General features: G+C 53.5%; 1 protein-coding gene across 1 annotated transcript in view; it reads left to right on the plus strand.

Moving 5' to 3' along the window:
* The window catches only part of NTN1 (netrin 1), an 86,907-nt gene that overhangs the window by 49,213 nt on the left and 10,600 nt on the right, over window positions 1–27,094 (plus strand). The window contains exons 2-4 of the mRNA XM_079323157.1: window positions 407–595; window positions 13,572–13,721; window positions 16,049–16,102. Coding sequence (XP_079179283.1) covers window positions 407–595; window positions 13,572–13,721; window positions 16,049–16,102 — 393 coding nt within the window. The remainder of the gene's footprint in view (window positions 1–406; window positions 596–13,571; window positions 13,722–16,048; window positions 16,103–27,094) is intronic.

Here is a 27,094-nt window from a genome sequence, read left to right on the forward strand (position 1 = left end):
GAGTGGATGAGAAGGGAGATGAGCGGAGCTCCCACGGGCGAAAGTGCTTGTGACAAAGCTGAAGGTGCCACAGGGGTCTGTGTGCTCTGTCCCCTAACCACGGTTAGGCCCCTGTGCTCACAGTCCCTCTGCAACCCACACTGCGAGCAGGGAGAGCCAAAGCTGTATTTAATGCAAGTCAGGCCAATGAAACGTGCTCGTGGCTCCTTGTGCGCTGCAAGAAGCTGGGCTCATCTCACAGCACAGATAAGGAAGGGATGTGCCTGAGCTGCCCACAGCCAGAGGTGCCACCATCCTGTGACCCCCCAGTCTGACAGGGCATACGCAGAGGGGCTGGCACCCCCTGGGGTTGGCACCTCCCTGTTTGGCCACAGATGTGACAGTGTCCCCTCTTTGCCTCCCTCAGCCTGCAACTGCAACCTGCACGCGCGGCGCTGCCGCTTCAACATGGAGCTGTTCAAGCTGTCGGGGCGCAAGAGCGGCGGCGTGTGCCTCAACTGCCGGCACAACACGGCGGGCAGGCACTGCCACTACTGCAAGGAGGGCTTCTACCGCGACCTCAGCAAGCCCATCTCCCACCGCAAGGCCTGCAAAGGTACGGGGCAGGGGTGGGTGTGGCAGTGCTCAGCTTTTCCTTCCCCAGCCCCTCCCTGCAGCTCTTCCTCTCGCCGAGCTCCTCCTGCTCCCCCGTCTCCCAAACCGGTTTGGAATTGCTTTTTTTTTGCTGTTTGGAGTGACTTCTCGTGCCCCCACATTCCCTGCCGTCACCTCTGCAGCCTCCTGCTGAGGACAAGGCCGTGGAAATAAAAGCCCTCACTACTGAGGAAGACTTCAAATTATATCAGGTTTTATCACTTACAAATTGTGCTGCATTTGCTCCTACCTGATCATCACTCTGCAAGGGCAAAGGGGCACAAAATCCCAGGTATGGGTGAGATGTAGAATTTAAATCAGCCTCCTCCAAGCCCCGTCTCCAGCTCCCACCCTTCAGGCAGAGCTGAGCCCACGCACAGAACTTGTCACTCCTGCAGACGAGGAGAGAACAGAAAAAGGGGAAACGAGTTTATTTTGAGCTTGGAGTATTTTGAGGTTTCCTCGTGTGGCCGTGGAGGCGAGCTGGGATTCAGCTGGGGCGGGAGCAGCGAGAAGAGCAAATCCTGCAAATGAACCCTTTTAGCTCTCAGCTGCTGCTGGAAGAGATGGAAATCCTGAACCTGATGTGCAGTGAAACGAAGCAAACATTCAAAAGCCAGATTAGAAAATGCTGGGATTTCCCACCGGAATGCTCAGCTCTTTTCTCTTTAAAGATTCGTTTCAGTAAGAAATTGAAAGCCTTTTGGCTTCAGATCGATATTTTTGGCTAGGAAGTTTTGGGTCTGCCGCATTTTCAATTTTTTGGTTTTCTTTCGTTTTCCTTACTGAAAACAGACATTTTTTGCCATAGTAGGAAAGAAATTCCTTTTTCAGATAGTCCTACTCCCCCTTTTTGATCCTTGTAAAAAGGATTCCTATGAGATTTCTTTTATATTTCCCAGGTCCTCATTTCTGCTTTTCCCAAGTCTCCTTCCTGGCCGGGCAGCAGTTCCCATCTCCTGTCTGTCCCTCCTTGCTGTCCCTTGGCCCTTCACTGTCACTGACAGCACCAAGTCCTGCCCAAAAACCTGGCTGGGTGGCACCTGCAGATGGGAAACCTCAGAGCCATTCTGTGCCTCAGTTTCCCCAAGCCAGCACCCAGATACCATCACTGGCCTCTAGGCACTTCTCAGGCTGAATTCCCCACTTGCATGATCATTCTGTCTGTGGAATCTTCTTTGCAATCACTCTGTTCTCCTGCTCTGCCTGCTCAAACCTCTCCTGCACTTGAAGGGGGGATGGCCAAATGTCAGTGCTCCTCCAGCCCCCGTGGTCTGTGCCAAACCCGTGCCCATCGAGCCTGCAGACACAAAGGGTAACCATGCTGGGCACAGGCAGTTCCTGCCTCACAGCCCATAATCTGCCCAGGCCTCAAGGGATTTTTGTGGGGGCAAACCCCCTGTCCCTACAGCAGCAGTGAAATGAAGTTCCCCACAGCACCAGCGTCCCTTTGAAAACTCCTTTCCTCCAGCTTTGTTGATCACACAGCAGGGTTTGTGTTCCCTCTGTTTTGTTTTTTTTTTTCCTGACCCAGGGCTTGTGCTGAAATAATTGTTGAAAATGGGCAGGTTTAAAGCCATCCATTTAACAGCTCCAGCCACCTCTCCATTGATAGCAACATTTCATTTTCCATCTCACCAAACCAACACTCCCAGAGCCTCATCTCAACTGAATGTGGTTAAAATTAAGGAATTAACCATCCTGAGCTCCTGCTACCTCCTTCATTACTGCCTGCACCCAGTAGAACAATATTTTCTCTATAAAACCTGGTTCTTTAAACCATCACATACCTCTGATCATGTCCCACACATAATAAATTTAAATAAAAGCATGTCAAAGAGCCCTGGTGCCTTGGGAGCTGCTGAGGAGCTCATGGCTCTCACCCACCCCAGCAAGACCTCGGGTGATCTCACAGCAAAAGCTCCATGAAAAAGCTGCCAGATAAATTTTTTCATTAACTCAACACCATTTATTCAGCCTAACAGACACATGCAGCTACACTGCCTCTCCTGAGCCTTGAATTCCTCATCTCCCACTCCATCCCATGCAAGAGGGGCCTCAATCACAATGCATCAAGCATCAGCAAACTAAAGAGGCTGGACTTGCATTGTTTGAAATGGTTGGTTTGGGTAATTATGCAAAAACATGACATGGCAGCAATGCTTGCACAATGTCTCCTTCTTTTTAACTTGGAGAAAAAGAATTCCACAAACTTCTGCACATGCTGCAGGGCATGGGTGAGGTTCAGGCAGCAAAAGGTGAGCACAAAGCAGAGCTGAGCAACACCCGCTGCCCAGTTCAGGGCTGCTTGTGTTTCCAACAGCCAGACCTTTAATAACTGATAAATAAAAAGTTTTCTAATGAGCCTGAGTTCAGATCAGCAGTGCAGGTGAAGGCTTAAGGAGCTGGGGTCTAAGGATGGCTTTCCCTCATGGCTAACAGTGATCCAGCTGTGCTTTGCTCTGTGTTTGCTTCCAGTGGTTTTCTTTGCAAAAATTATAAAAGCCTGGAAGTTGTCAGTGGCCAGAGATGGCCTGGGACAGAGGCACACCAGGCAAGCCGTGACACAGAGACTGCAAACCACAGGCAAAGGAATTGATGACAGATGGAGCAGGGCTATTGCATGGAGTGGCAATGCTGGGTGTGTGCCAGAGCCTGCCAGGCTGCAGCTGGGCATGGAGCTGGGCATGGAGGATGTGACTCTCTGGGTGGGTGGTCAGGCAAGCCCAGGGACACCAAGCCAGGGCTCCCCTGGCATTCCGAGGTCAGCCTGCAGCTGATCGCTGCCCCAGCCACGGCTCCTGAGCTGGAGGAGCCCGATGGTGCCGCTGCTCCTCCTCCAGGGGGATGGGTGGGCTCATTCCAGCGGGTGGGGCCAGGATACCCTTTGTCCTGGCACACATCACACCCCTGCTCCTGGACACACCCCTGGTGTGGGGACCGTCCTGAGAAGCAGCAGAGCTCAGGTTCATTTTTTTCAGACTCAGACAAGGACGAATTGTTCCTCCTTACTCCCTGGTTTTGAGAAATCACCAAGAGTTCCCAGCACACTGAAACCCTGCTTCCAGTTCCTTCTGCCTTCCCTCTGCTCCAAATGATGTTGCAAGTGAAATTCCACATCTGGGTCCTGCAAACCCTCGTCCACCCTGCTCTGTCACGGGCCGCTGTAAATCAGGGCCCTGATGTTGGTTCTTTTGATTAAATTCCCTCCTGATATTTGCCAGATTATTGGCACTAATGTAATTCCATTGGAATAGAGAGTCTGCAGGGTTTTATAGCCTGGCTATAAAATAGCTCTGCACTTCAGGGAGAGGCTTTGCTCACTTTTTGATGAAAAGATGACAAATGAGACGTGCTCTGAATGCACTTGGGCTGGGGCAGCCAGTGCAAACCTCTCGTGCAGGGGCAGGATGTGGCACCTGGAGAGGTCACATTCATCAGGGCTCACTGTTGTGGGAGGAAATGGGATTGTCTGTGCCCTGGTGCTGCTGCTGCCTGGGGAGTTTTCCAGCTGTGCTGGAGGATTTCACACCTTGTGCAAAGCCCAAAAAACACTCCCAGCCTCCCTGCTTGTCCTGGCCTGCGCCTGCCAAGGGTCAAGATTTGACATTTGCATTTTGGAGGCAGTTTGGGCTGGAGCAGAGGGAGGTGAGATCTGTCTCCTTGAGCTCAGCCTCCTGTCCTTGATTTCATGGGTGCAGATAAAGGGTTTTTCCCCACACGGTTGCAGGAATTGAGTGGGAGAGAACCCAAACCCCTTTGGTTCTGGGTGCTGCTGGGAGAGCTGAGCAGAGCCCTGGTGACAGTGACAGTGGCACCAGTCCCCATCTCTGAGTGACTATAGAGGGAGCTGCGTGACCAGCTTAGAGCTGAGAGCTCATTCCCTGGAGGCTGGGCCAGGGGAGATGGAACCTCTCTGTTCCTGCTGCTGGGAAGTTGGGGTACAGGGGGTGCTGAGGGGAACACCCACGGCAAACAGCAGGGTCTGAGAATGGTGCCACTGCCACCAGAGGTGTCCCACTGCTGGTGCCCCCATGTAGGGTAGGGACACCAGTCTGTTCATAGTTCCAGTTGTGGTCAGCATCCCTCCAACCTTGGAGATGTCCCCTGTCCCCACGGTCCCCGAGTCACACTTGGGTGGGGCAGACAAGCTCACAACTGAAGCATGTCCCAAATGTCCCAAAGACATTGGGATGGCCTGGCTGGATCCCTGCACCAGGGCTCCAGGGCCAGCAGGACCAGCAGGGCCAGCAGTGGTGGCTTCTTCAGAGCTCTGTACCCAGCCTTTCCTCACTTGCAGGTCTCTGCTGGGACCAGCACAGCTCTGCCCATAGGGTCACCTCAGGAGGGGCTGAGGAGGGAGATGCTCCCCTTTCCAGAGCTGCCTCATTTTGATGCCACTCTCTCCTGGTTTTAAGGCAAACTTCAAGGCAGTACTTCCCAGGAATTCACCCCAGGTTGTTGTCCTTAATGGTCAAACTTCCCCCCCTTCCTTTCCTCCTTTTGCTCCACTTTGGATTCCAGCTGGAGCTGCTGAGGTGAGAGAGGAGCCAGCTCCTGGTACTGGCAAGGCTTGGGTTGGGCTCTTGTGTCAGGGCTTGGTCACCTCTGAGAAATGACATCCCTGGAGAAATGCCAAACTTCCTAGGCATTGATCTACCAAGTACAGACTTTAATTTCATCCCAGGACTCTGGAGCTTCTCTTCCACTGCCACAAGAACGATTTTCTAGTTGCATTTCCATCCTGCATTTGTCAGTGGCAATGTCTGAGTTGCCCCTTCCCCACGGCCCCATAATTCCTCATATTGATATTATTGCAAGCCCTGAGAGCTGATTTATGGCTTCTGCATCTAAAACTTGTCACCACAACCCCCAGAAACACACAGACCATCAGAGAAGGTTTCTAGAAATGCAGCTTTAAGCTGTGCATGCTCACAGGTCGCTGTGGGAATGTCCTTGGGCAGCACGAGAGGCTCGAGTGCCACTGAATGTCACCTCCTCCATCAGGACCTGGGGCAGAGCTGCACCATTCACCCACCTGGGCTGGAAGGATCCCAAAGAAGGGACATGAGAATTACTGAAACTCTTATGCTGTTCTGAGTTTGTAAAAGGAAACCATGCAAAAGCAGTGATTTTTTTCTTCAATTAAGAATAAGCTCAACACAAGGCATCTCCCAGCTCATGCCAGCTTTTTAAAAATCCATTAAAATACACATTTTAATGATGGATGATCAGACACATTAAATTAGGCAGCTTCTTCTCTTTGAGGCAGAGTGGGCAGAGTTTGCTGAGCTGTGGAATTCAGGGCAAGACACTGCTGAATCCAGGGAGCTGTGAGGAGGATGGAGGAGGCTGCTCCAGAGACCCTCAGAAGGACCTGGAATCTCCATTGCCACCTGGAAACCAGCTCAGCATCTTCAGAGGAGAGACATGGCTCACAGCTGAGTCCTGAATCCATGGCAGACACGTGCATGATCCAGCTGAATAGGAAAAGTGGACAGCATTGATTCCCTGACAAGAGCTGGCTCTGCATTCCTGAAAAATCACATCCTGGCAATGCTGGTGCCCAGGAGGGGTTTACTGGATAAACTGGGGGCCGGCCACCTTCCAAACTGGGGTTTGGGTTTCCAGCAGAGAAACATCCAGGAGCAATCCCGGAGGGCAGGTTGGGATGTGGTTTGTCAGAAGTGGTGACACAATAGAGGGGAATTTGCGTCCTATTAAGAAAATAAAACCAGACTAAACCCCAGCTCTCCATCGCTGGTCTCAGACTAAGGACAAAAGTTGTTAAATTCACTTGCACAGCCAGACCTTTGCATATCCATGAGACAGAGCAAAGAAAAGGAATAATTTGCCTTCCCCATGAATGTTTTCCAATAATTGAGATAATTTCCTGCTTCAGACCAGTTCTCAGGAGTGGAAAGTGCTTCAGGCCCTCAGATCCTGAGAATTAAAACCAAGCTCAGTCCTGCTCATCCCCACACTCTGGTTTTCAGTGTAGTAAAATGAAAAGGGCTGGTTTGTTTTTTTCTGGTAGGAAAGGATTTCTTTTCCAGTTAAACAGATGCTTCTCAGAGCATCACAGATGAAGGGCTGGGATTTGTGTCACAGGAGCTCTCCCTGGGATTTCTCTCTGCTCTTGGGATGCTGGGGACTCCCCCCGTTGTGGATGCTTTGGTGTCCTGTGAGGGCTGTGCACACCAAAAGGATCCTTTCCTGCAGAGCTCTTCCAGCTCCTCCCTCACCTTCCCCACTGCCTCCTTTCCCAAGGCTTGTGGCAACCTCATTATCCCTGAGCCTTCTGCTCTGCTGCCAGATTTGATTTTTATTATTAGTGGGAGAATGCACTTGTAGGAACCTCGTTTCCTCCAGAGCCAGGCTAAAAACCCATCAGGAAGAGAAAAACTTTGCCTCTCTCTTTTTTTTTTTTTTCTTCCATAACAGCATTCCCAACCCACTCTTCCTCATGCAGCACCTCCCATGAGAGCAGGGGAAGCTGGGTTTGCTTTAGATCTTTGAGACCACTGAGCTGCTGCTCTTCGCCTGGCCAGAGCTGCCCCTGCAGGTCTGATATTTTTGATGGAAAAATCAAAGGCATTACATCCTCCATGATAAAACCCAAGCCTTCCCAGCAAAGTGGGGTAAAGGAAACCCCAGTGCTTCATCTCAGCATCCCTAGCATCTTCTCCAGCCCTGCTGGGATCACGTGGGAAGCGGAGCTCTCAGCGGACAGGGGAAGTTTTAAAAATTTTGGAACAAGGGAATTTTCCAGCATTTGGGGAAATGCTGCCATAATTGTCCCATTGTGTGTGTCACTGATGCCTGCTCACAGTGCCCCTGCCCAAAAAGTGGATTTACTGCTGGGGTTCCAAGGCCCCTCTGGATTAGCAGTGACTCCAGCTCAGTGGAGGCTTTGTGGCCCTGTCTGTTCGTTGTTATGAAGAAGACAAAGCCAAAGTCTAATCTGTGAAATTTGGCCCAAACTGCAGAGCACCAAAGCCCTTGGCTCCCCTGAGTGCCCGTCCAGGAGGGGAAACGGGAGAGCCTTGAGAAGCAGCACGGGAGGAGGGACAGCAGGAGACACCCAGAGATTGTTTGGCTCTGCCCAATAAAAGGAGGAATTCATGTTCTGTTGGCAGGAAACCTTTAAATCTCCAGGAGAATGTGCTGAGGGACATTGAGCACGAACATGATCCTTTGGAGGGCTAAAGCGGCTCCCAGTGTTGCAGATAGGCTGACGAGCTCACGGCAGAGCAGCTAATGGTTCATATTGGGAGTCATTAATGGCATTCAGAGTTAGCACAGGGACATTTCCACCCCTGCTACTGCTTTGCAAACCAGCTGGGGCTAGACTGGGTGCGTGCACCCTAAATTCCAGCTTCTCTTCCCCAGAAGTCCCTGGGATTTGCAGGAGGTGCTGCCCGTGCTGGAGATGCTCTAGCAGTGCCTGTGGGCTCACCCATCCCCACGGGATGTCCCCAGAGCCAGAACAAACTTCTCCTCAGTGCTCAGGTGCACAGGTTCAGCTCAGACTTCCCTAATCCATGGACAAATAACTGGGATAGGTTTCCAAAGGAAGGAGCCCTGCTTGTTTTGAATTGATTTCTCAAGGACAGGAGCCAAAGAAAAGCTGTGAAAACATCCTGACCTCCTTGGGACCGCTTCAAGGTTACCTCTGGAATGGCTTTCAGCTACGAGGGACACTCCAGGAATTCTCACTCCTTGAGTTCCCTGGCAAGATGTGTTCAGAGAGAGCAGGATTTCATGTACCTGAGCTCCTAAAGACAGTAGAGCAGGAAAAAAAACAACTCTAGAACAACAAAAAAACCTCACTTAAGTAACGATGCCAGAACCACCCCTCTAAACACTAAACCACAAGGTTAAGTGAGACATGTTTGCTGCATCAGGATGTGATTGAGGCAACAGGAGAATTTAAATTGAATTTGTTTTGACATTTTGACAACAAAACTGGGTTTGTTGCATTTTTTTTCCAGCAGAAATTTTCTGTAGCCACATTTTTTTTACTCTTGTTGAAATCTTTGGAGGGATGAAGGGAAGCAACCAAAGGGAAGCAATTTCTGGCCATGATTCTGGAAAAGCATTTTAAAGCCTGCATAAATATAAATCTGCACCTAAGGCACATAGGCTACCTGGGATTGAATTTGTGCTTAAAACTGAATGTGATTTCTGGATTCAGAAGCCTTCATCAATGATTATTACTAATTAAAGTTTTTTTGGGGTTTTTTTTTTTTTTTCAGTTTAATGCATTGTTGGATTTCTGCTCAGTCCAGAGGCTGGATCAAACCCTGTGGGGTTTGTGATCCTGGCACATCCAGGGCTACAAGAGGAAATCTGGACACCCTGGCAAACCCAGCCTTTTTTTTCTTGTCCAGGCAAAAGCATTTTTCACCACTCTGAAAACCTCCCAAGGAAGCAGCTTCCCCGAAAACAGGAAGATGCTAATTCTCCAAAAATGCAGATCTTTTCAGCCACCTTCCCCATAAAGGTCACACTTGAGGAGAGCTGAGCCTGGAGATTTATCCCTCTGTTTACCTTTCACCACACGTGTGTGGGGCAGGATTAGTGGCTGGGAATACCTCCGGCCCGAAGACTAGGGGTGTGAAAATATTTGCATTTTTGTTGTGCTATTTGTCAATCTTCAGTGGGGCAGAACCATCTCAGCAAGTTCAACCACCTGAACTGAAAAACCGTGGGTGTTTTTTATTCCAAGCATGGCCCCAAGATGTTTCCAGGTGTTTTTTTAGCCCCATACCTGAGCTGAAGCACAGAAACGTGTCACTGGCTGGGCTGGGGTGGGCAATGCTCTGCCTCAGCAGGTTTGTACAGCAAATAGGGGCTGATTTGGAAGCTCCAGACAGAGCTATAAAAGCCCACGGCAGCCAGTTCTGTAGAGCCTGGCCCCGGGGGAAATCTCCTGGCTGCAGGCGGTGAGGAGCTGCCTGGCAGTGCTTATATCCGTATATATATTAATCCCAGCTAATGTAACTACAGATGTTCTCATTCAGAGCCCTATCTAATCCTGTTGGGCCCTTGCCATGGTGTCTCGTAGCAGGAGTTCTACGAGTTAATTACGTGCGGTGCAAAGCAGCGTTTCCTTTTATCATTGAAAAGGTTGCCTTTTCAACGCCCTCAATGTCCCTTTGTTGCTGGGCTTTAAGGACCAGTGAAGAGGAGCACCTGTCTGACCTTCCCGGCGCTGTGCATTGCTTGGCAGCCCTCCACCGTCTCTTGGCAAGGCGTTCCCAATCTTTTCCGTGGGTGCTCTCCGTGCCTTTCACTCCAGCTCCCAGCTGAGGACGAGCTATTGATTTCTATAGTGCCCTGGTATGAATTCAGAGTTTCTCTCTCCCCCTTTCACAAGCACAGCCTCCCATCTTGAGGTTCTTCTGAGCTTCGCTGCAATCAGCCAGATGTTTCATTGACTCCCAGATCTTTTCCTGGAGTGGATGCAGTTAATTGGGACCCTTCAGCGTGGATGAGCCATCCTGTTCCCTCCTTCCAATTATGCCTCCTTCTGCACTCCGGATTTTGGCTGCTCTCCCCTCATCCACTCGGCCACTTTGGGTCTGTCTCGCAAAGAGCGACATGGTCTCCTCACATCTGGAGCAGCCAAGCTCAGGGTGCTCACCTGGGAGTGCTCTCAACTCCCTGCTTTCCAGGCCATGGTTATTTAATAGGGAAAATCAGCTTCTGGGAGCAGAGACATCCTCATGCTGCCCTCATTGCCCATTAAAGCCTCCCCTCAGATTCCTGCCCCTTGTTTTCTCCTCCGTAGCCATGTTTTCAACCAAAAATAACTCAATTTTTCACTAGGAATTTCTGGTCATCTCTGCCACAGACACTTAGCATAAATTTTTCTTAAAGGTTTACTGAAAAAACGAGATCCTGAGAGTTATTTCCCTTCCCTGGATCCTCTGTGGGCTGACAGAGTGCAGACACGTCTTTTTCTCACTCCAGCATCATCCTCGTTCGCTTCTCTCCCATCTCACTGTACTCTCTCTGGGGTGATCTTTCAAGCAAGGCATGAGGAAAATCCATATATTATCCTCCTTATCATCTCCCGGGATATCCTAGATATCCCTGTCCTGCTCACAGAGGTGCCCTCAGGTCTGGTGCCTCGAGGGCTCTGCCCAGTGCAGGGTAGCGCTGAATTTCTGCACCTCGGTGGGTGATGAAAAAAATCCACACATCCTTGCACCCAGGGAAGTTCAGGGATGAAAGCTGGGGAAGTTGAGGAATGCAAACGTGTTCTGCGAGCCCCAAGGTGCCCATGGGAAAGGCAGCGGCGATGCCAAAGGGATGTTTGCACCAATCACCCTCCCGCTGGCACCTTGGGGCAGACTTCCCTCAGTGTGGGGTTACAGCCCAAAGGAATTTGCACTGGGTTGGAAAAATCAGCATCAAGCACCAGCAGCGCGGCTCTCCACGGCTGGGGAAGGAGAAGAGCCTGTAATTGCTGGCTGCAAGTGTTTGCACTGGCCGGGGAACTGTAAATTACCTTTAATTGCTCCTAATTGCTGGCGCTGGTTCAGTTTCTCGAGGACAGGGACAGCAAATCTACATCTGCAGACATGGCGAGAGCACCTCCTGCCTCCGCCTGGGAGCTGCTGATTCCCAGAGTTTTGGGAAGACGGACAAGGCAGGAGGGCTCGGGGCCCCAGGGGACGCTGGGGACGGGTGGCACTGAGCCCGTCCCTGCGCCCAGAGAGGATTTTCCCCGCAGTGTGGAGAGCGAGCAGGGGAGATCGGCCACGATCTCATCCCGGTGCAATCCTGCCCGCGGGCCGCGGAGTCCCAGAGCCTCAGAGCCTGAGTCTAAGAATCTTACTCATCACCAAGGCTTTTTTCCCCCTCTTTTCCCTCTCTGGTCCGAGCAGTCCCACTGAAGGAGGGCGATGTACTCCCATAGGGGGGATTCCTCACAGGATGGGCTCTGCAGCAATGCCTGAAGCAGCCCCGGAGGGGACCCCTGAAACACGAGGCCGTGCCCATCCTCCTGCCCTTTGCCTCTTCTTGGGTAACTCTTCTTTGATTTACTTATTTTTGTATTAGCTCCTGCCTCTCTGCTCTTCTCTAACTCTTTTCTCTCCTATTCCTCCTTCAGACTTTCACTTAATCCGTTTTTATTTCCTCTCTCCCAGCATTACCTGAGCCATCCCTCGGGGCTGCAGTGTGAAAGTTTTCCCACCCAAGTATCCCTCTGCTCATCACCAGCCTGATTTCATGTTAAAGATTTTCCAATCTGAATTAGCTCTAGAAAAGGAGATTTCCACTGTGGGCAGGTTTGCAAGCAGCCATTTCCCAGAGGGAGCTCAGGGCAGGGGGAAGAGTGAGACTTTAAATCAAAAACCCCAAGTCAGAAATGTTATGAAAAGAGGAGAAAAGGAGCAAAAGCTTTGTTGGTTTATTGAGGGTTTTTTTTTCCCTCTCATGTGAAAAACCATCAGGTTTTGGAAAGGCTCTGTCTCTTCCCACCCAGGACTGGTGGGTCTAGGGCCAGTGGCAGTTTGCTGGAGCTCTGGGGTGTCCCCAGGGAGAAGTTGGACATCCCAGAGCTGGGGTGCTCCAAGCACTATCCAAGCCCTGCTGAGAGCTGCTGGTGCAGGGAGCAGGATGATGCTAGGGTGGCACCAAAACCAAACACCAAAACTTGGAAACCCAAAACCAATGTGGGATGTGGTCTGCTGTCCCTAGATGAGACAGATTTAGGGTCTTTGAGTGCCAGGGAGGTGCAGAACAAACCAAGCAGCATTACAGGGTCTAGGAAAAGCCCTCTTGGGAGTGATGTGCCCATTTTGGAGGGACTTGGGGGTTTGAAGCCCCTGGTGCCCATGTGGACACTTGCCCTGGCCCCTAGCACAGCCCCCTCCAGGGCCCAGGCAGTGGGACAGGTTTCTCCCAGCCCCTGTTTCTGCAGGCAGCTCCCCTGAGGGGCAGGAGGAGAGCGGGATCAGTGCTCCAAGGAAGGGATTTGGCTGCCTCTTTCCTGGAGATGCTGCAGAAGAAAAGGAAAGCTTTCCTGCCTGCCTGCCTGTCCCTGCCACCGCTCAGCAGGGGCAGCCCACAGTCTGGCACGGCGCTTGCAGCTCTTAGAAATCAGGGCTGTTAACAAATGTGCGAGGCTGTAATCCTTTTGGAGCAGCAATGATAACAAACCCTGATGCTTTTTTGCTTTTTTCTTTTCTTCTTTTTGCCTTTTTTGATATTTTTTTTCCCCAACAGCTGCACCGCTAAAGTCCCACTGTGGGAAATGAGATGGTGAATGTTTTCAAGTGTGGTATTTACATCCCCTGCCAAACCCTTCACATCTGCCCAGCTCTGCTGTCAAGGCTGCATCCATCTGGCCGGGAACAGCAGGTCCTCCAGCCCTCCTGCATCCCACAAGGGCATTTCCTTCCTGTGCCCGCGGTGCCAGCTGCCAGGGATGCTGCTCAGCGGGGAAGGGCTCGAGTGAGAACTCTGAAAGGACTAGGTTGATTTTTCTTGGAGAGCACGTGGAATGAATTCCCAAGCTCTCTGCAAGCAATTGCTTGCTGCCTGAGCTCGGCGTGCCGAAGGCTGCTGGAACCCTGCTGGGTTTGAACCTCTGTACCAGCCCTGCCATCACTGCCCAGAGCCCGGGGAGTTTGGAGCTGCTGGTTGGGGGCAGTGGGTGCTTCCTTTAAACCCTGCAAAGCCCCGATCCCAGCTGATGGGGTGAGGAGCTGTGTCCGTGGGATCCATGCCCACGCTGCCTGCAGGATCCATCATCCCGGCTGTGCTTCTGTCTCCGCAGGGGGCTGTGACAGGGCCAGCCCCGCTTTGCCGGAGGCGCAGAGCCGGTGGCAGAGAAGGTGGAGCCGTGCCGGGGGAGCTGCCCCGCTCCCGGCGATGCCACCCGTGCCCTCCCCTGACCCTGCTGTCGTGTGTCCCCACAGAGTGCGATTGTCACCCCGTGGGTGCCGCCGGCCAGACCTGCAACCAGACCACGGGCCAGTGTCCCTGCAAGGACGGTGTCACCGGCATCACCTGCAACCGCTGCGCCAAGGGCTACCAGCAGAGCCGCTCCCCCATCGCCCCCTGCATAAGTAGGTGGATCTTCTTTCCGTGTCTGTGCAGTAGATGTTTTAACCCTTAAAAACCTGCCAGAGCCACTGCCCAGCCCAGGGGGCTGCTGAGCCCCACCAGCTACTTGGGGACCCCTCCCCTCCATTCTGCCCAAACTTGGTCCAAAATCCACAGCAGCTTCCAGCAGCTCACCTGCCTTGTTGGGCAGGTTCTGTGAGTGCATCCACAGCCAAGTTTGCTGGGAATTCAATTTTGCTTCATGGAACAGGGGTGTCTCAAGAACACATTTATTTAGGGTTGTCAGATCAGGACTGGATGCTAAAGCAGATAACTACAAACAGGTTTTTCTCTCCAAAATCAGGCTGTGCTGCACTGGCACAGGGCTCAGATCACAGGAGCTGCTCCTGTGATGGAGTTGCTGTCACAGCTGAGAATACTTGGATTGCTGAAGGGGCTCTTGCACTCACACAACCCTCCCTCAGACATGGGTGGTTTTTACTGTCAGCTTCCTTGGGTTTGCCTTTTAATTTGCCTTCCCAAGGCTGCTGTCACCTCTGCTCTTGAAACAACAGCAGAAGCACCAGCTACAGCTCCCAAAATGCTTCCATTGCAGCCTCTGCTCTGCAAACACCTGGATCCCCTCAGCCCCTGTGAGCTCTCACTGCCTGGGAAGTTGGGCTTTAGTCTTGTGCCCCTCTCTGCTGCCTGTGGGGTTTGCTGCTGGTGGATCTTCCTGTGGCCCATGCACCTTGTGGGACATCTCCACCTGCCCTAATGAAACAAAGCACCAAAATTAGGGTGCCTGGGATGGGATGGGATGGGATGGGATGGGATGGGATGGGATGGGATGGGATGGGATGGGGGAACTGCACCCCTAAGGGTGATTCCCTGTTGCTAAAAAGGGAAGTAGGCCCTATAAGACAAGTGAAGGTTGAAAGAATCAAGCCTTTTTTGGGAACCCACAGTCTGCTCCCACACAGTTCACCCCTCTCAACATGGCCATTGCCAAATTCCAGGGCAGAGACCCTTTCTCCACCTTCTCCTGCTGAAGAAAACATACATTCCAGGGTGGTTTGGGGTCACTTAAGATTCATTTTCCCCTGTGTTGCAATGGGACAGCAAGAGCCCAAAGCAGATGCTTGCTGTCCCCAAGACCTCCAGCCATGGCTCCAGTCTGCTCTGCAGCAAGTGTGCACAAAGGTTTATCATTAATCATACCCCAGGGCCAGGGGAAATCAGAGAGTAAATTGTTCCTTGCATCAGCTCCCTCGGGATTCATGGCACTAAATAAAGACAGACCCAGGATTTCAACATGGCCCATCCAGGGTGTGGGGCTGGGCACAGTCACTCTCTGATTTACCACTGCTCATCATTCCCTGTTCCCAGAGATCTGTAGCCATGAAAAGAACTCCTTGGGGAAGGAGCAAGACCCCTGTGGGCCAGGCATGAGCACCCCCCAGCCCCAGCATTGGGATGGCTGTGCTGGCTCTCAGTGCTGCCTGGCCCTGCACTGTGTTTAATGGCAGTGTTTAACTGCAGGAAGGTGAGTGACCCCAAAAATCACCTGCCCTACGAGCTGCTGTCACACACCCCAGCAAACCCTGCCTTGGTGGCTGTGCTTTTTTCCAAGAACAGAAGCAGAAAGAGGCAGATGCCAACTCCCAGCTCATGCTTCCACTTTCAAACTGGACTAGAGGAGTGTTCCCCCACCAAGGTTCCCAGGAATGCACTGACATGCCAGCACCGTGCCCCAAATGCAGGAAGGACATGGAGCACCCTGCAAAGCTGGGACCAAACAGCTCCCTCCATCCTCTCAACAAACACAGCCAGGCCTGGGAATGAATATCCAGAGCATGATGTGGTTTCAGCTCTGCAATGCTGGCCCCAAATCAGAGCCAGGGACCAGGGAATTGGCACCAGATGTGTTTGTATTTCCTTTAAATGTGGGAGGCACCCCTTGCATCCCAGCAGAGCTGTACCTGTACCCTGCCTCTCACCAGGGGTGTGCCAGCACTGCCTCCAATGTGAGTGACAGCAGCTGGAGGGGGCACCCCAGGGACAGGCAGTGACAGCAGCCCACAGGGACTGGCCACAGTGCAGCACGCAGCCAAAAGCCAATTTTCTTTTGCTGAAAACCCCCTTTGCAACACCCTCGAGGTTCCCCAGTACCTGGTGTACTGGTTTGGGGGCTCTTGCTAGGGGTCGTAGCTGGGGACCCTCCTTGCTGGCAGACATGGCTGGGAAGGGAACCTGCAGCGTGTGCAGGGACCGGGCTCTTTGGGGTTTGCAATAATCGCTCCTCCTTTTGTCTCCTCTCTGCTCCCGCGTGCCCCCGGCTGTCCTGCAGAGATCCCGGCTGCTCCGCCCACCACGGCCGCCAGCAGCGCGGAGGAGCCCGCAGGTACGTCCTCTTCTTTGGGAGCATGTGCTAAATGTCTCTGCTGCAATCATTTCCCTGTAGATAAATTGCCCCAAAGGCATAAATGCTGTTGTTTGTACCGGGACAAGTGGTTTCCTTCTATGCCCAAATGTGTTGGAAATACGTGTGCAGCATCCTGAGAGGCTGGTGCTCCTCGGGGTGCAGGAAAGGTGCAGGAGATCTTCCTGCTGAATCTGTGAGCACAGGGGGGTTACCCAGTGTTGGGTCCAAGTGGAACTACAGCTGTGTCACCGAGGGACTCCTCTATTCCCACTTCCCTCGTGTTGCATGGCTCTGACCAGGGGATGCCAGCAGGAGCCAGAGGGTCCCAGGAAAGGCTGACTTGTCCTGTGCTGCTTCCTGGAGGTTCCTGGGGTATTTGAACCCCAGCTGTGAAGGTCATGAGGTGTAAAAGCTGTTTACTTTTGTCTCAGCAGTGCAGGAGAGTTCACAAGTGAAAAGTTTTTACTAGGAGTGACAGATGTCACCTAAGATTGATCCCTGAGCCCAGTCCTGTGGCAGAGATTGTCAGCCAGGCTGTGTATCAGGAGCAGCCCTTGGGTGAGAATCCCAGGGAGCAAAGGGACCTCTTCAGCCCCCTGTGTCACGGGAAGGTTGATCTCAGGAGTTCTGTGGGGCTGATTTAAGGGATAGGTTTTACCCTGTGCAAACAGGAAAGGGGCTGCTTAGGGATCTAAAGCCCTGCTGCGTATGCATAGAGCCAAAAACTGAGAATATCCCAGCAGGGTTAGAGCCCTTCCTTAGCTGAGGAGCCCTGGCTGGAGGCTGGGAGCAGGTTATCCATGCTCTGGGAGTGATGAGAAATGCCTGGACAGTGCGTCCCTGAAGGGCCAGATGTCCCCATTCCCTGCCCAGAGGGGTGACCAGGCACCAGGGCATCTCACTAGGAGCCTCCTGTGCCATCTCCCACTGAAAGCCCTGTGAAGGCTGAGCCAAGCTGAACAATCCAAGAGGCCCAGAATCCCATCGTAATTCTTCTCACTGGGATTTTATTGGATTTTTAAGCACTGCTTTGTCCAAGGAGCTTGAACTCTCTATATTTCATCCCTTTTCCACAACGGGGAGCATCCAGCAGTGCTGTGTCTTGGCATCTCTCAGCTCCCACCTCCACCCTGCTGAAATCAGTGAGGTTTTTCACAAACCCCTAAATCAGTGTCTGTGAGTCAGAGCTCCCATGCTATGGGAGAAAAGGGGTTTGGAAACAAGATGGAAAAAGCAATTAGTGGGAGACTTTGAGTGCAGCCAGTTGTGGGAGAGGTGCTGCTCCACTTCCTGTGCTCGTGGCCACATGGGACAGAAAGTGGCCAAGAGCTGAGAAAGCATCACCTCAACCTGAACCATTCCAGGGGAGCACAGGCCAAAGCTGACCCAGGGATGAGGGGTGAGACATTGTCAGCTCTGCTGTGGGGGGTCCTGCCTGGCTCTGCTTTACTCTCAGGGGTCCCAATCAGTTTGGGAAAACAGGCCAAGATTGGATTGTTTAGATGAAATGCATCCATGCTCTCCCATGCTGGGAGATTGCAGGATGAAGAGGGACTCCTCCTCATTTTTGCTGCCAGGCAAGAGGAGCTTTTCTAGTCCTTTTTTGGTCCCTCTCAGACAGAAGAGACCACAGTGAAAGGGCAAACAAAAATAGCAGTGGGTGGGTGAAAGGTTTACAAACCTGCCAGTCAGTCCTTGTCTTATCTGAATCAAATCCAGATTTTCTGGGGAATAATTATCTGAGGTGGATGATTTCAGCCAGGAGGTTTAAATAAAAACAGGTGATTGGATTGATGCAGCTCCCCATGATTTCCTTGGAAATCAACCTCTGCAGCTTCAAAACCAGATCTGGCCCTTCCAAATATCATTTTGGGCCCTTTTGTTCTTGGCTGATGAGGAAGAGGCTGGATGTAAATGCAGCAAAGGGGGAAGCCAGCTCTGAGGGATCTCTGGGCTGTCCAGAGTGCACAGAATCAAAGCAGAGTTGGCTGCAGGTTGCAGCTTTCCCAGAGGCAGGGGAGACCTGGTGCAGAGCTGGCTGCATGCTGTGGTATCTGAATTTTAGCCTGAATCCTCTCTGAAGAACCAGGAATGAGGAAAACTGCCCTCTCTTATGAGCTGGAGCTCCTGTTTCAGCATCAGGTAGCCAGAGTACTCCTGTCCTATAAAAGGATTGGTTTTCCTCTGTCTGAAAGTCAAGAGCTTTGATTTTTGCCTGTTCATGCCCAGATTGAGGTGATGCAGAGCCACCCCTGCTGTCAGGTAAATTCTGTCTCTTCTGGGACAGTCCCAGGGTGAGCAGCAGGAATGGGCTCTGCCCTCAGCAGAAGGGCAAAATGCAGATTTCAGGGGGTGGCCACAGGCTCACAGCCCATGTCTGTGGCCAGACAAGGATAGAAAATGGGTTCCTTGGGTGCCACCCCCAGCACCTACATCACTGCAGGGAAACCTCACTGGGCACAGGGGGAACATATATTAAATCTCCTCTCCCACTGCAGGTCCAGGGGTTGGACAGCTGAGACACCTCATTCCCAGCCCTCCTGTACCTGGGCATCCCATGGCAACCTGGCCTTTTTGGCTCAGCAGAGCCTGAGGACCACTGTCCCCATCTCACAGCCACATAAACACTGTGACCATCACTGCAGCAACAGCTCCAAAGGAAAAGTGACACTAGGAAAGGATTAAATATGCCACAGCTCCTTCAGAAACAAGGAGTCACCCACCCCCTGTGAGCCACCAGCTGCCTCCACAGCACCTGTGAGGAGTGCCAGGGTGGCTTGGAAATGAGAGTGTGGGGCAGGAGCACAGGAGCCAGCCCGAGCTTTCCTTGGGGTGTGAAGCAGGGCCCTGTCCCAGCCACCTCCCAGCACTGCTATTCCCTGTGCATGGGGTCAGCAGTGCTGGAGCTGGGAACAGGACTCAGCCTCCTCCCTGAAGGGCTACTGGCCAGGGGAGCTGCCAGGCTGGGGCACAGGCATCTCCTCTTGTTGAGGATGTTCCCAAATCCAGGAGGAATTTGCACTGCTAGGGGGGAAAGCCCCATCCCAGAGCCTGGGAACAAAGCACTGCCCAGCTCCCTGTGCTGCAGGGAGGGGAAATCGTAATTTCATTCACCCTGGGCTAAATCTGGACTCAGCCTGGGAGTCTCCAGCTTTGTACCCATCCAAAGCAGGAATTCATTCAGCCCTGCCTGGGCTTTCTCTGCTTTGTCCCAGCTGTAAACAAGGTGATTGATTGATTGATCAGCAGCATCCAGCTCTCTCTCAAAGGTTTCTCATGGTGATCCCCCGTGAATGGCTGGGAGCACAATAGGGGAGAGGGGCTTCCAGTGAGGGAGCTCCTGTTCAGTTCAAAATAGCTTCAAAAGTCTGAAGGAAAAAAAACTAAAACAAACACCCCAAAACTGCTGAAATGCAGGTAAGTTTCATGCACAACAGTACCGTGCTCTTATCATCCCAGTGCAGGGCTTCCTGCAGCCCCACATCCAGTCATTCCTCCATCCCACCACTTCCAAATCCTAAATCCCTGCATTTCTCCAACCCCACATCCCTGCACCTAATTCCCTCTACCCGAAACCCCTCCATTCCTCCACCCCCTTATTCTTTCATCCCCACATCCCTTAATCCCTGCAACCCTTTATCCCCACATCCCTGCAGCTGATTCCCTCCACCTCAGATTCCTCCATTCCTCTATTCCGTTTTCTTTCATCCCCATATCCCTCCATCACTGTAGCCCTTCATCCCCACATCCCATCATAGCCAAGTCTCGAGCTCCAGAGTCAGGACAGACAAGCTCCCTCTCCCCATCCTGGGACATTTCCAGAGGCTGATTCCCTCATGAGACACAAAACTCTTGTCCCCAGCACCAGTTCCCTGTTTCTGCATCTCTCCCCGAATGCAAAACCGTGATTTTCCCCCTAGGCTGGGAGCTGCTGTCAGGTAGGAATTTATGGGTTGCTGGGCTCCCGAGGATAGATGTTTTCCTAGGAATGTATTTCATGGTGTTGGCGGTGGCTCTTGGCAGGGCAGCACTGGATCTGTACCCCATATCCCCAACGTGTCCTGGGGCTCAACACTGGGTAAATCCTGTGGGAAGGGAGAGGAAATGTGCAGCCAGCCCTGGGAGAGGGAGAGGACTGGGGAGGGGACAGAGGCGGTGTGGAAAAGCTGTAAAATTCCGTGTTCGTTTGGAGTTTTCCAGTGGGTGTCTGGCACAGCAGGACTGTCCCCACTGTGCCATCAGCAGCCATCGCCTGCCTCCTGCTCCCTTTAGATCCGGAAAAAATTGGGATGCTGCTGCTGCTGCTGAGGTGGGCACGCCTGTCCTGAAATACCAAAAATCCCTCGGGCCGTTCATCGCCAAACCGGCATCGGGCAGCTCCGGAGGCAGGGAGCGAACTGAACTCCCCTCGAGCTGGGCTGGTGTCCCTCTGACCGTGCCCAAAGCTCCCAGGGTTGGACCAAAGGCACCCGAACCTGCCCGGCCCCAGCTGCGGGACGCTGGGCCACAGCTGGGACTGGAGTGGCGAGCAGGAGGGATCTGCCAAGGACATTGCCGGGATGTGCCGGGGACAGCCTGGTCACATCCTGGAGGTGCTGGGGTCCTGCTGGAGCACTGGGGCTGGTGGTCCCCGGGCCGCGCTGGAGCTGCGGAGGTGGGAAGGGGCTGCGTGCTCCAGGAATCCCTCGCTGCCGCTTTCCAGCCGCTCCAGGCGAGAGGCTTTAATCTAATTACATGCTTTATTTGCGCCAATTTGTTTTTCAATCAATCTTGCTCAGCCAGAAGAAAGGAGGCTACTGTGGGCTCATTTGCACCTTCTTGTTCCAAGGGAGAGGTTAATGGTCGTTATCCGCTGGGATCTGCGTTCCCGGCTCTGCCTCGGCAGCGCTGCCTGCGCGGGAGCCCCGGGATCTTCTCCCGCAGCACGGGCAGCAAGTTCAGGGGTGGCACGGAACAGCCGGGGATCTTAGGGACAGGCAGAAAGCTCAGGGGTGGCACGGAGCCGCCGGAGATCTTTGGGGCCCGCTGCTGTGGCATCCTGCACGAAAGGTTTTTTGTATCCGTTGGGGTCCCAGTGGAAGGTTTGGGTCTGCAAAGCACCAAAACAAACAAATAAATAAGAGTGGAAGTGACTCCTCCAGCTTTTGCTGCCCTGCTGGGGAGTGGCACAGCTCAGTGCCGTGGTGGCTGTGCCTGGCACAGGGCAGGGCTGGCCTCGGTGCCCCCCACACTCGTGTTGGTGCCAAGGGCTCCTCAGCCCGCTTTGGAGGGCAGAAGTTGTTCTGATGCTCAGCAGGTGTCTCTGCCTTGAGAGCCTGGTCACAAACCCACCTGAGCTGGAGGGACAACCCCCTGCCAGCTCCTGGGCACTGCTGCTCCCAGATGGGAGGTGACCAAGGACAGACCACAGGCACTTGGTTAAATACAACCCAGTGCCAGAGGCTTGCTGTGCACCAGGACTTGGCACAGACCCTCTGGGGGCAGGTCCAGGCCCCTGGAACCCCTGTCTACAGGCTGAGGCTGCTTCAGACCTGAGGACCATCCTCTAGATAGCACAGCAGGCACGGCTGGAGCAGCCCAGCCCCAGCTCATCCCAGGTCCCAGGCCTGGAAGGGATGTGCTTCCCTGTTCCAGCTCCTGGCTGTGCTGGAGGAATGGCCAAGGCCACCCCACTGGGGACACCAGCTGTCCTGCAGCTGGCCAGGGATGAAGGGCACTAATTCACACCTGATAATTGCAAAGGGCATCTGGGTCACAGCCAGGTGAGAGGAGAAGAGCCAATTAGTGATAACAGACCCCATCCACTCAGTGGCCTGATAAAGGTGCAGCAAAGCACAAGACAAGCAATGCCACTGCTGAAATGAATAACCTGGGAAGGATTCTCTGCCTTAGCTTTGCTATTTTATTCAAGCTTCTTTAAAGCTGCCAGCTCTGAGACAAAGACTCCCAGTGGAGTCCTGCACAAATTAAATTACAGCAGTGATCCCTCACAGTCTCTGTGTGCTCTGTGAGCCAGGCACTGAAGTCCCTGTGCTTGTCCCACAGGGATGATCCCATCCATGCTCCCTGGTAAAGGAGAGGGCTCCTCCAGAGCATCCCCTCCCTCAGGAGTGTGATCAGCACAGCCCAAGAGCAAGCAGAGCTGGAGCTCTCCAAATGACTCCAACAGTCATTCCCAGGGACTGATGGATGAGATGGTAAAATAATTCTTTGGGATGGAAGCAAGGGGCAGCTTCAGTGCTGTAGGAAGCAAACCAGAAGTTCATGGTCATCTGGGGAAATCTCCTGAGGTCTGAGAGCCAAAGGCATCTCTGCCATGACTGCTACAGGGCCATGCTCTCCTGTCCCAGCGCTGGATTGCATTTTATCCTGTGTTCCTGGGGAGTGTGGCTCCCAGCTGCCTTTGGGATGCTCTGGGGTAGCTCACAGGAAGGTTTTCATGCCCAGTGAAATGCACTGAGCACCCAGCTCTGAGCCCACACTCAGCCCCAGAGCAGACACACGATGTTCCCAAGGGCAGCTCCCCATGAACCTCCCTTTTGCTCCATGAGCTTTTCCTCCAGGCCCCAGCCACAAGCTGGGGATGTGGGGTTGCTGCCTGTAAGAGGGGCTGGAAATTTCTTTCCAGAGTCTAAACAGCCTGGAGGAGCTCTCAGTGCCATGGGCATGGGGCAGCAGGAAGCTCTGCAGAGCCATGGAGCAGCTGTACATGATGTCCACAGGACTGCAGCAGTTCTTGGGAGCACCTGGGAGATTTTGTGGTTGTTGGATGGGCTCAGGGAGCCAGGCCAGGCTGCAGTTGAGAGCAGGGGGGTCTGGGCACAGACAAAGCCGAGAGTCAGGATTCCCCAATTCCTGGGGAAGGGAGGGAATGCTCAGGTCCAATTTCAAAAAATACACAAAAATGCATCTTCCTTCCCTGGGCACTCATGGGGGTTCTACAGCACTGAAACACAAATCCCAGCCCCCAGATGTGGACAGACCTTCCCACTGCAGGGGCTGTTGGGAAGCCAGGAGCTGCAGCAATGTTTTGGGATGCCTGTGGAGAAATTTAGCTGAGATTTGGCCAGAGCCAGTGGGGACTTGGGAGCTACTGTGTCCCCCACACAGTCACTGCTGCTCACCCCCTTTGTGAGGGGCAGCTCATGCACAGAAGATTTCTGACCCAGTAACACTGGGAAGGGAGAGAAAAGGGCAGGAATCTGAAATATGAAAACTACCAGCCTCCCCTTGCACTTCAGCAAATCAAACCAGCCCCAGTGATCTGCACTGACCCACTCTGGGGGTGTCTGGGACCCCAGGCAGACCCCACTCCTGTCTTCTCAGTCCCGCTCTCTCTGGTGAAGGAATCACAAATTTAGGACTTAATATTTGGAGCTGCACCTTCATTTAGTGGCTCAGTGTGGTTGCACATCCCCACCAGTGACAACACGGGATGGGAACACCCAGACCCCTACCACAGAGCACAACCCCCTGGGAGGGAGGGCAGGAAAATGCCCCTCAGCCCCAGGTTCTGGGGTCAGGCTGTCAGGGCTGGGGCTCCCCTCCTAAGCCACACCACCTCCACTTTGGATTGCAGCCCACAAAGGCATTTAGGGCTCTACCTGAGGGAAATCAATAGGAATTTAGCTGCATAAATTTGGATTAGAAATCTGAATCCCCTTGGGGATCTAAGCCTTATATCTGCATTTCCAGTTAGGTACCCAGGCCAAGAAATGTGGCTTTAATCGCTCTATCATGTCAGAATCAAGGGGCCTTTAATTTCCGTTCCCGACATGTGGCTTTCGCAGCAGCTCAAAGCTGATTTTGGAACTGCAAGCACAGCAAGAGGCGCCTGGTGCAGGGTCTTCCCTGCAACAACACTCAGCACCCGCAGCCCTGCTGCCAGCACCTCCTTCCTGCCCAGCCCTGGGAGCATCGGCACTCGGGAACCATTAAATCATGGCTTGAGCACTCAGCACCCCGCGGCTCTCAGCCTCATCACAGCAACCCCAGACAACCCCCAAAACCAAAGATGTTTAAACAGGAAAAATTCAACTTTCTGGGGAAAAAAAAAAAAAAAAAAAAAAAAAAAAAAAAAGAAATTAAGCAAAACAAAGAAGGTGTTTAGCTGTGAAAAGTCTCTGCCCAGCCAGAGAATTAGCTCTATCAAGGGGATGGGCTGAGCTGCAAAGCTGCTGAAGGCTGTGCTGACACGTTTTACTGAGCTGCGAGCGACACGAACCAGCCGCCCGCCACCTGCTCCCCCTGCGAACAGGCGGCTGCAGCGGCTCCTCCCGAGTCCGTCCCGCTCTTTCCCGGGAAGCGCCGGCAGCGTGTGCTCGCCCCAGCCGCGGCTGCAGGGAGGAGCAGGATGTCCCCGAGGCAGGATGCAGGGCTGACAGAAAAAAAACACCAAGGGCTGAGTGTGCTTTGGGCTCGTGGCTCTCAACAGGGATTTGCACTGGAATATTTGTGCAGCTGAGCAAACTCGGGGAGGAAAGGGCCAGGAGCAGGGCGCTTGGATATCACTGCGGGTTTGCAGCCAGGGGGGTTTGGGGTGGACACGGGCTGAGAGGGGCTCAGGGAGGGCCCGGGTCTGCAGCAGGATGAGCAGCCAGCCTTGCTGTGCCCCGTGAGAAGGGGACACTCATGCAGCACAGGGGGACAGGGAGCTGGGGCTCAGCCCATCCTGGTGCCTTCTCACCACTCCTGCAGGACAGCAGCTGGACACTGACCCCCATGCTGCAGGTACCAAAGGGTGTCCTTCAGGCAGCTCTGCTCAATCCCAGCCTGGTTTGTGGCTGGGCTCTGGCAGCACATCCCACCAGCAAGTTATCCCAGGCTGATGCTCTGCAGCCTCATGAAGAGAGGTGAGAAGGACCTGCAGGACAAGAAGCCTCTGGCACAGCCAGGCAGCACAAGTCTTGAGACTCCTGAGGTTTGTCCCGTAAACATCTGGGGACAAATTTTGCAAGAGTCTCACATTATTTGTGTCTCCTGTGCACACCCATGGGACACTGAGCCCTCCCCTTCCCACGGGCTGGTCCTTCCTCCCATCCTTTCCCCAGCCCCACCATCCCTTTGCAGCAGGGAGCAGCAGCTCAGCAAAGTTTCCCCAGAGCCCAGACTGCTGAAGAGTCACTTGGTGAGGAGAGCAGAGTCTGTGCCTGCAGCATCCCCTCCATGCACTGTCTGAAGGCAGAGGGGCCTCGCAGCAGCACCCCACACACACAGAGCTCAGTGCCTGGCTCACAGAAATCCCACTTGCCCTCCCAAAGAGGCCCCAGAGGATGCCCAAGTTCCCCGGGAGGCAGAAGAGTTCTCTATGAGGGAGACAAAGGAAATGAAGCAGAGCAAATCCCTCACCCACGGAAGCCAGCACTGGAATCTGGTGATTCCTAGTGATTTACACCAGCTGGCTCTGGCCAGGCCGGTTCAATTCAAACCAGCTGAGGCTCTGGCACAGCCCGTGGGCCTGGGGAACGAGGAGAAGGACAGGACAGGGTAGTGCTTAGGCAAAGCAGGGTCAGCTGTGGATGGACTGGGTGTCTTGAGCCCCAGGTTGTCACCCTGGGAGAAGCAGAGGCTGTGGGTGCTGTCCTGCAGGGTATGGGGACAGCTGAGTGCTGTGCCAGCACCCTACAGCCTTCCTGGCTGTCAAACAGCCCCGGGATGGATTCCCAGTGGGCCTGTAAGCTCAGGTAGAACGTGGCAGTGGTGCAGGGTTGGGAGCTCAGCTCTGTTCAGGGATGCTCTCTCTGTGGGGAGAGGTTGCTGAGGTGATTTGGGATTGCTCTTGGGAGGCTTCTGGACTGGAGTCCAGAGCAATGGTGTCTCTGACTGCTATTTCTTGGGCTGGATCCCAGCAGCAATAGGGTTGCAGGAGGATCTGCTGCAGGTGTGCTCTGCCAGCCTGGCTGCTGGAGAACCCTTGTAGGGCTGAGCCATGAACATGCAGGTGGGAGCTGCTGCCCACCCCCACTGCTTGGGGCCAGCTGCTGGCCAGCGTGTTCTGGATTTGGCCAGGCCAGGAGGGAGGTACAGCCAGAGCTTCCAGGCTTGTCCCTGCCCACCTGTCCTTGTATCACCTCTTGTTCTGCCCAGGGTCTGAGGTGTGACAGCAGCAGTGAACACCCACAGAGCTCTGGGATTTCTGTGCCAGGGAGAACCATCAGCAGCCACACTGGTGTCCTGAGGACATCAGCAGCCTGGGCTGAGCAGAGTGGTGCCAGAATGCCTGTCTGTCCCTTGGCATTCCCTGCTCCCCAAAAAAGCTCAGGGGAACCTTCCCTGGGTCACTGCCCAGATGTTCAGTTCCCACAGACACTTTCCCTTCAATGTTTATGGTCAGGAACACCTTACCAGTGCATTGGATCAGGAATGTTTCTGTTCCCTGAGCTCAGTGACACCAAGCAGCCATGGCCCATGGCGTGGTGGCATCCTGCCATGTGGGCATGGCTTTGCTAGTGTATCTCCATCCACCCAGCTGCAGCTCTGATGGAATATCCACTCCTTCCTAGTGCGTTTGAAGTTTTACTTGATGCTCAGAAATGTTAGATGAGAAAAACAAATGGGAGGCATCCGTGGCTGGAAGCCCTCAGTCAGCAGGGTTTGGAGGGGCCTTGGCTGGGTTGTAGCTGGGCACAGATCTCAGCTGGGGCTCTTGCAGGGAGAAGATCACAGGGTTTGGGGTTGGCCAGGCTGGAACAGCAGGAAGCCTGGTTGTCCTGAGGGTCTCTCCTGAGGAGTGAGAACAGCAGGGAGCCATTGGGCTGAGGTGGAGACTCTGCATGGCCACATTGAGAGGGGCTGGGGCACACATGGGTCACAGGGGTGGTGCTGAAGGTGTTGCTCATGGTCCTGGCACCCAGTGTGAGCTGGCCATGGCACGTCAGCAGCATTGCCACCTTCCCAGAAACTCCTCTGGGGCACTTGGTCAGTGCTGGCCATGGCATGCCAGCAGCATTTTCACCTTCCAGAAACTCCTCT

This window comes from Erithacus rubecula, assembly GCF_903797595.1.
Source record: "Erithacus rubecula genome assembly, chromosome: 20".
NCBI classification, from domain to species: Eukaryota; Metazoa; Chordata; class Aves; order Passeriformes; family Muscicapidae; genus Erithacus; species Erithacus rubecula.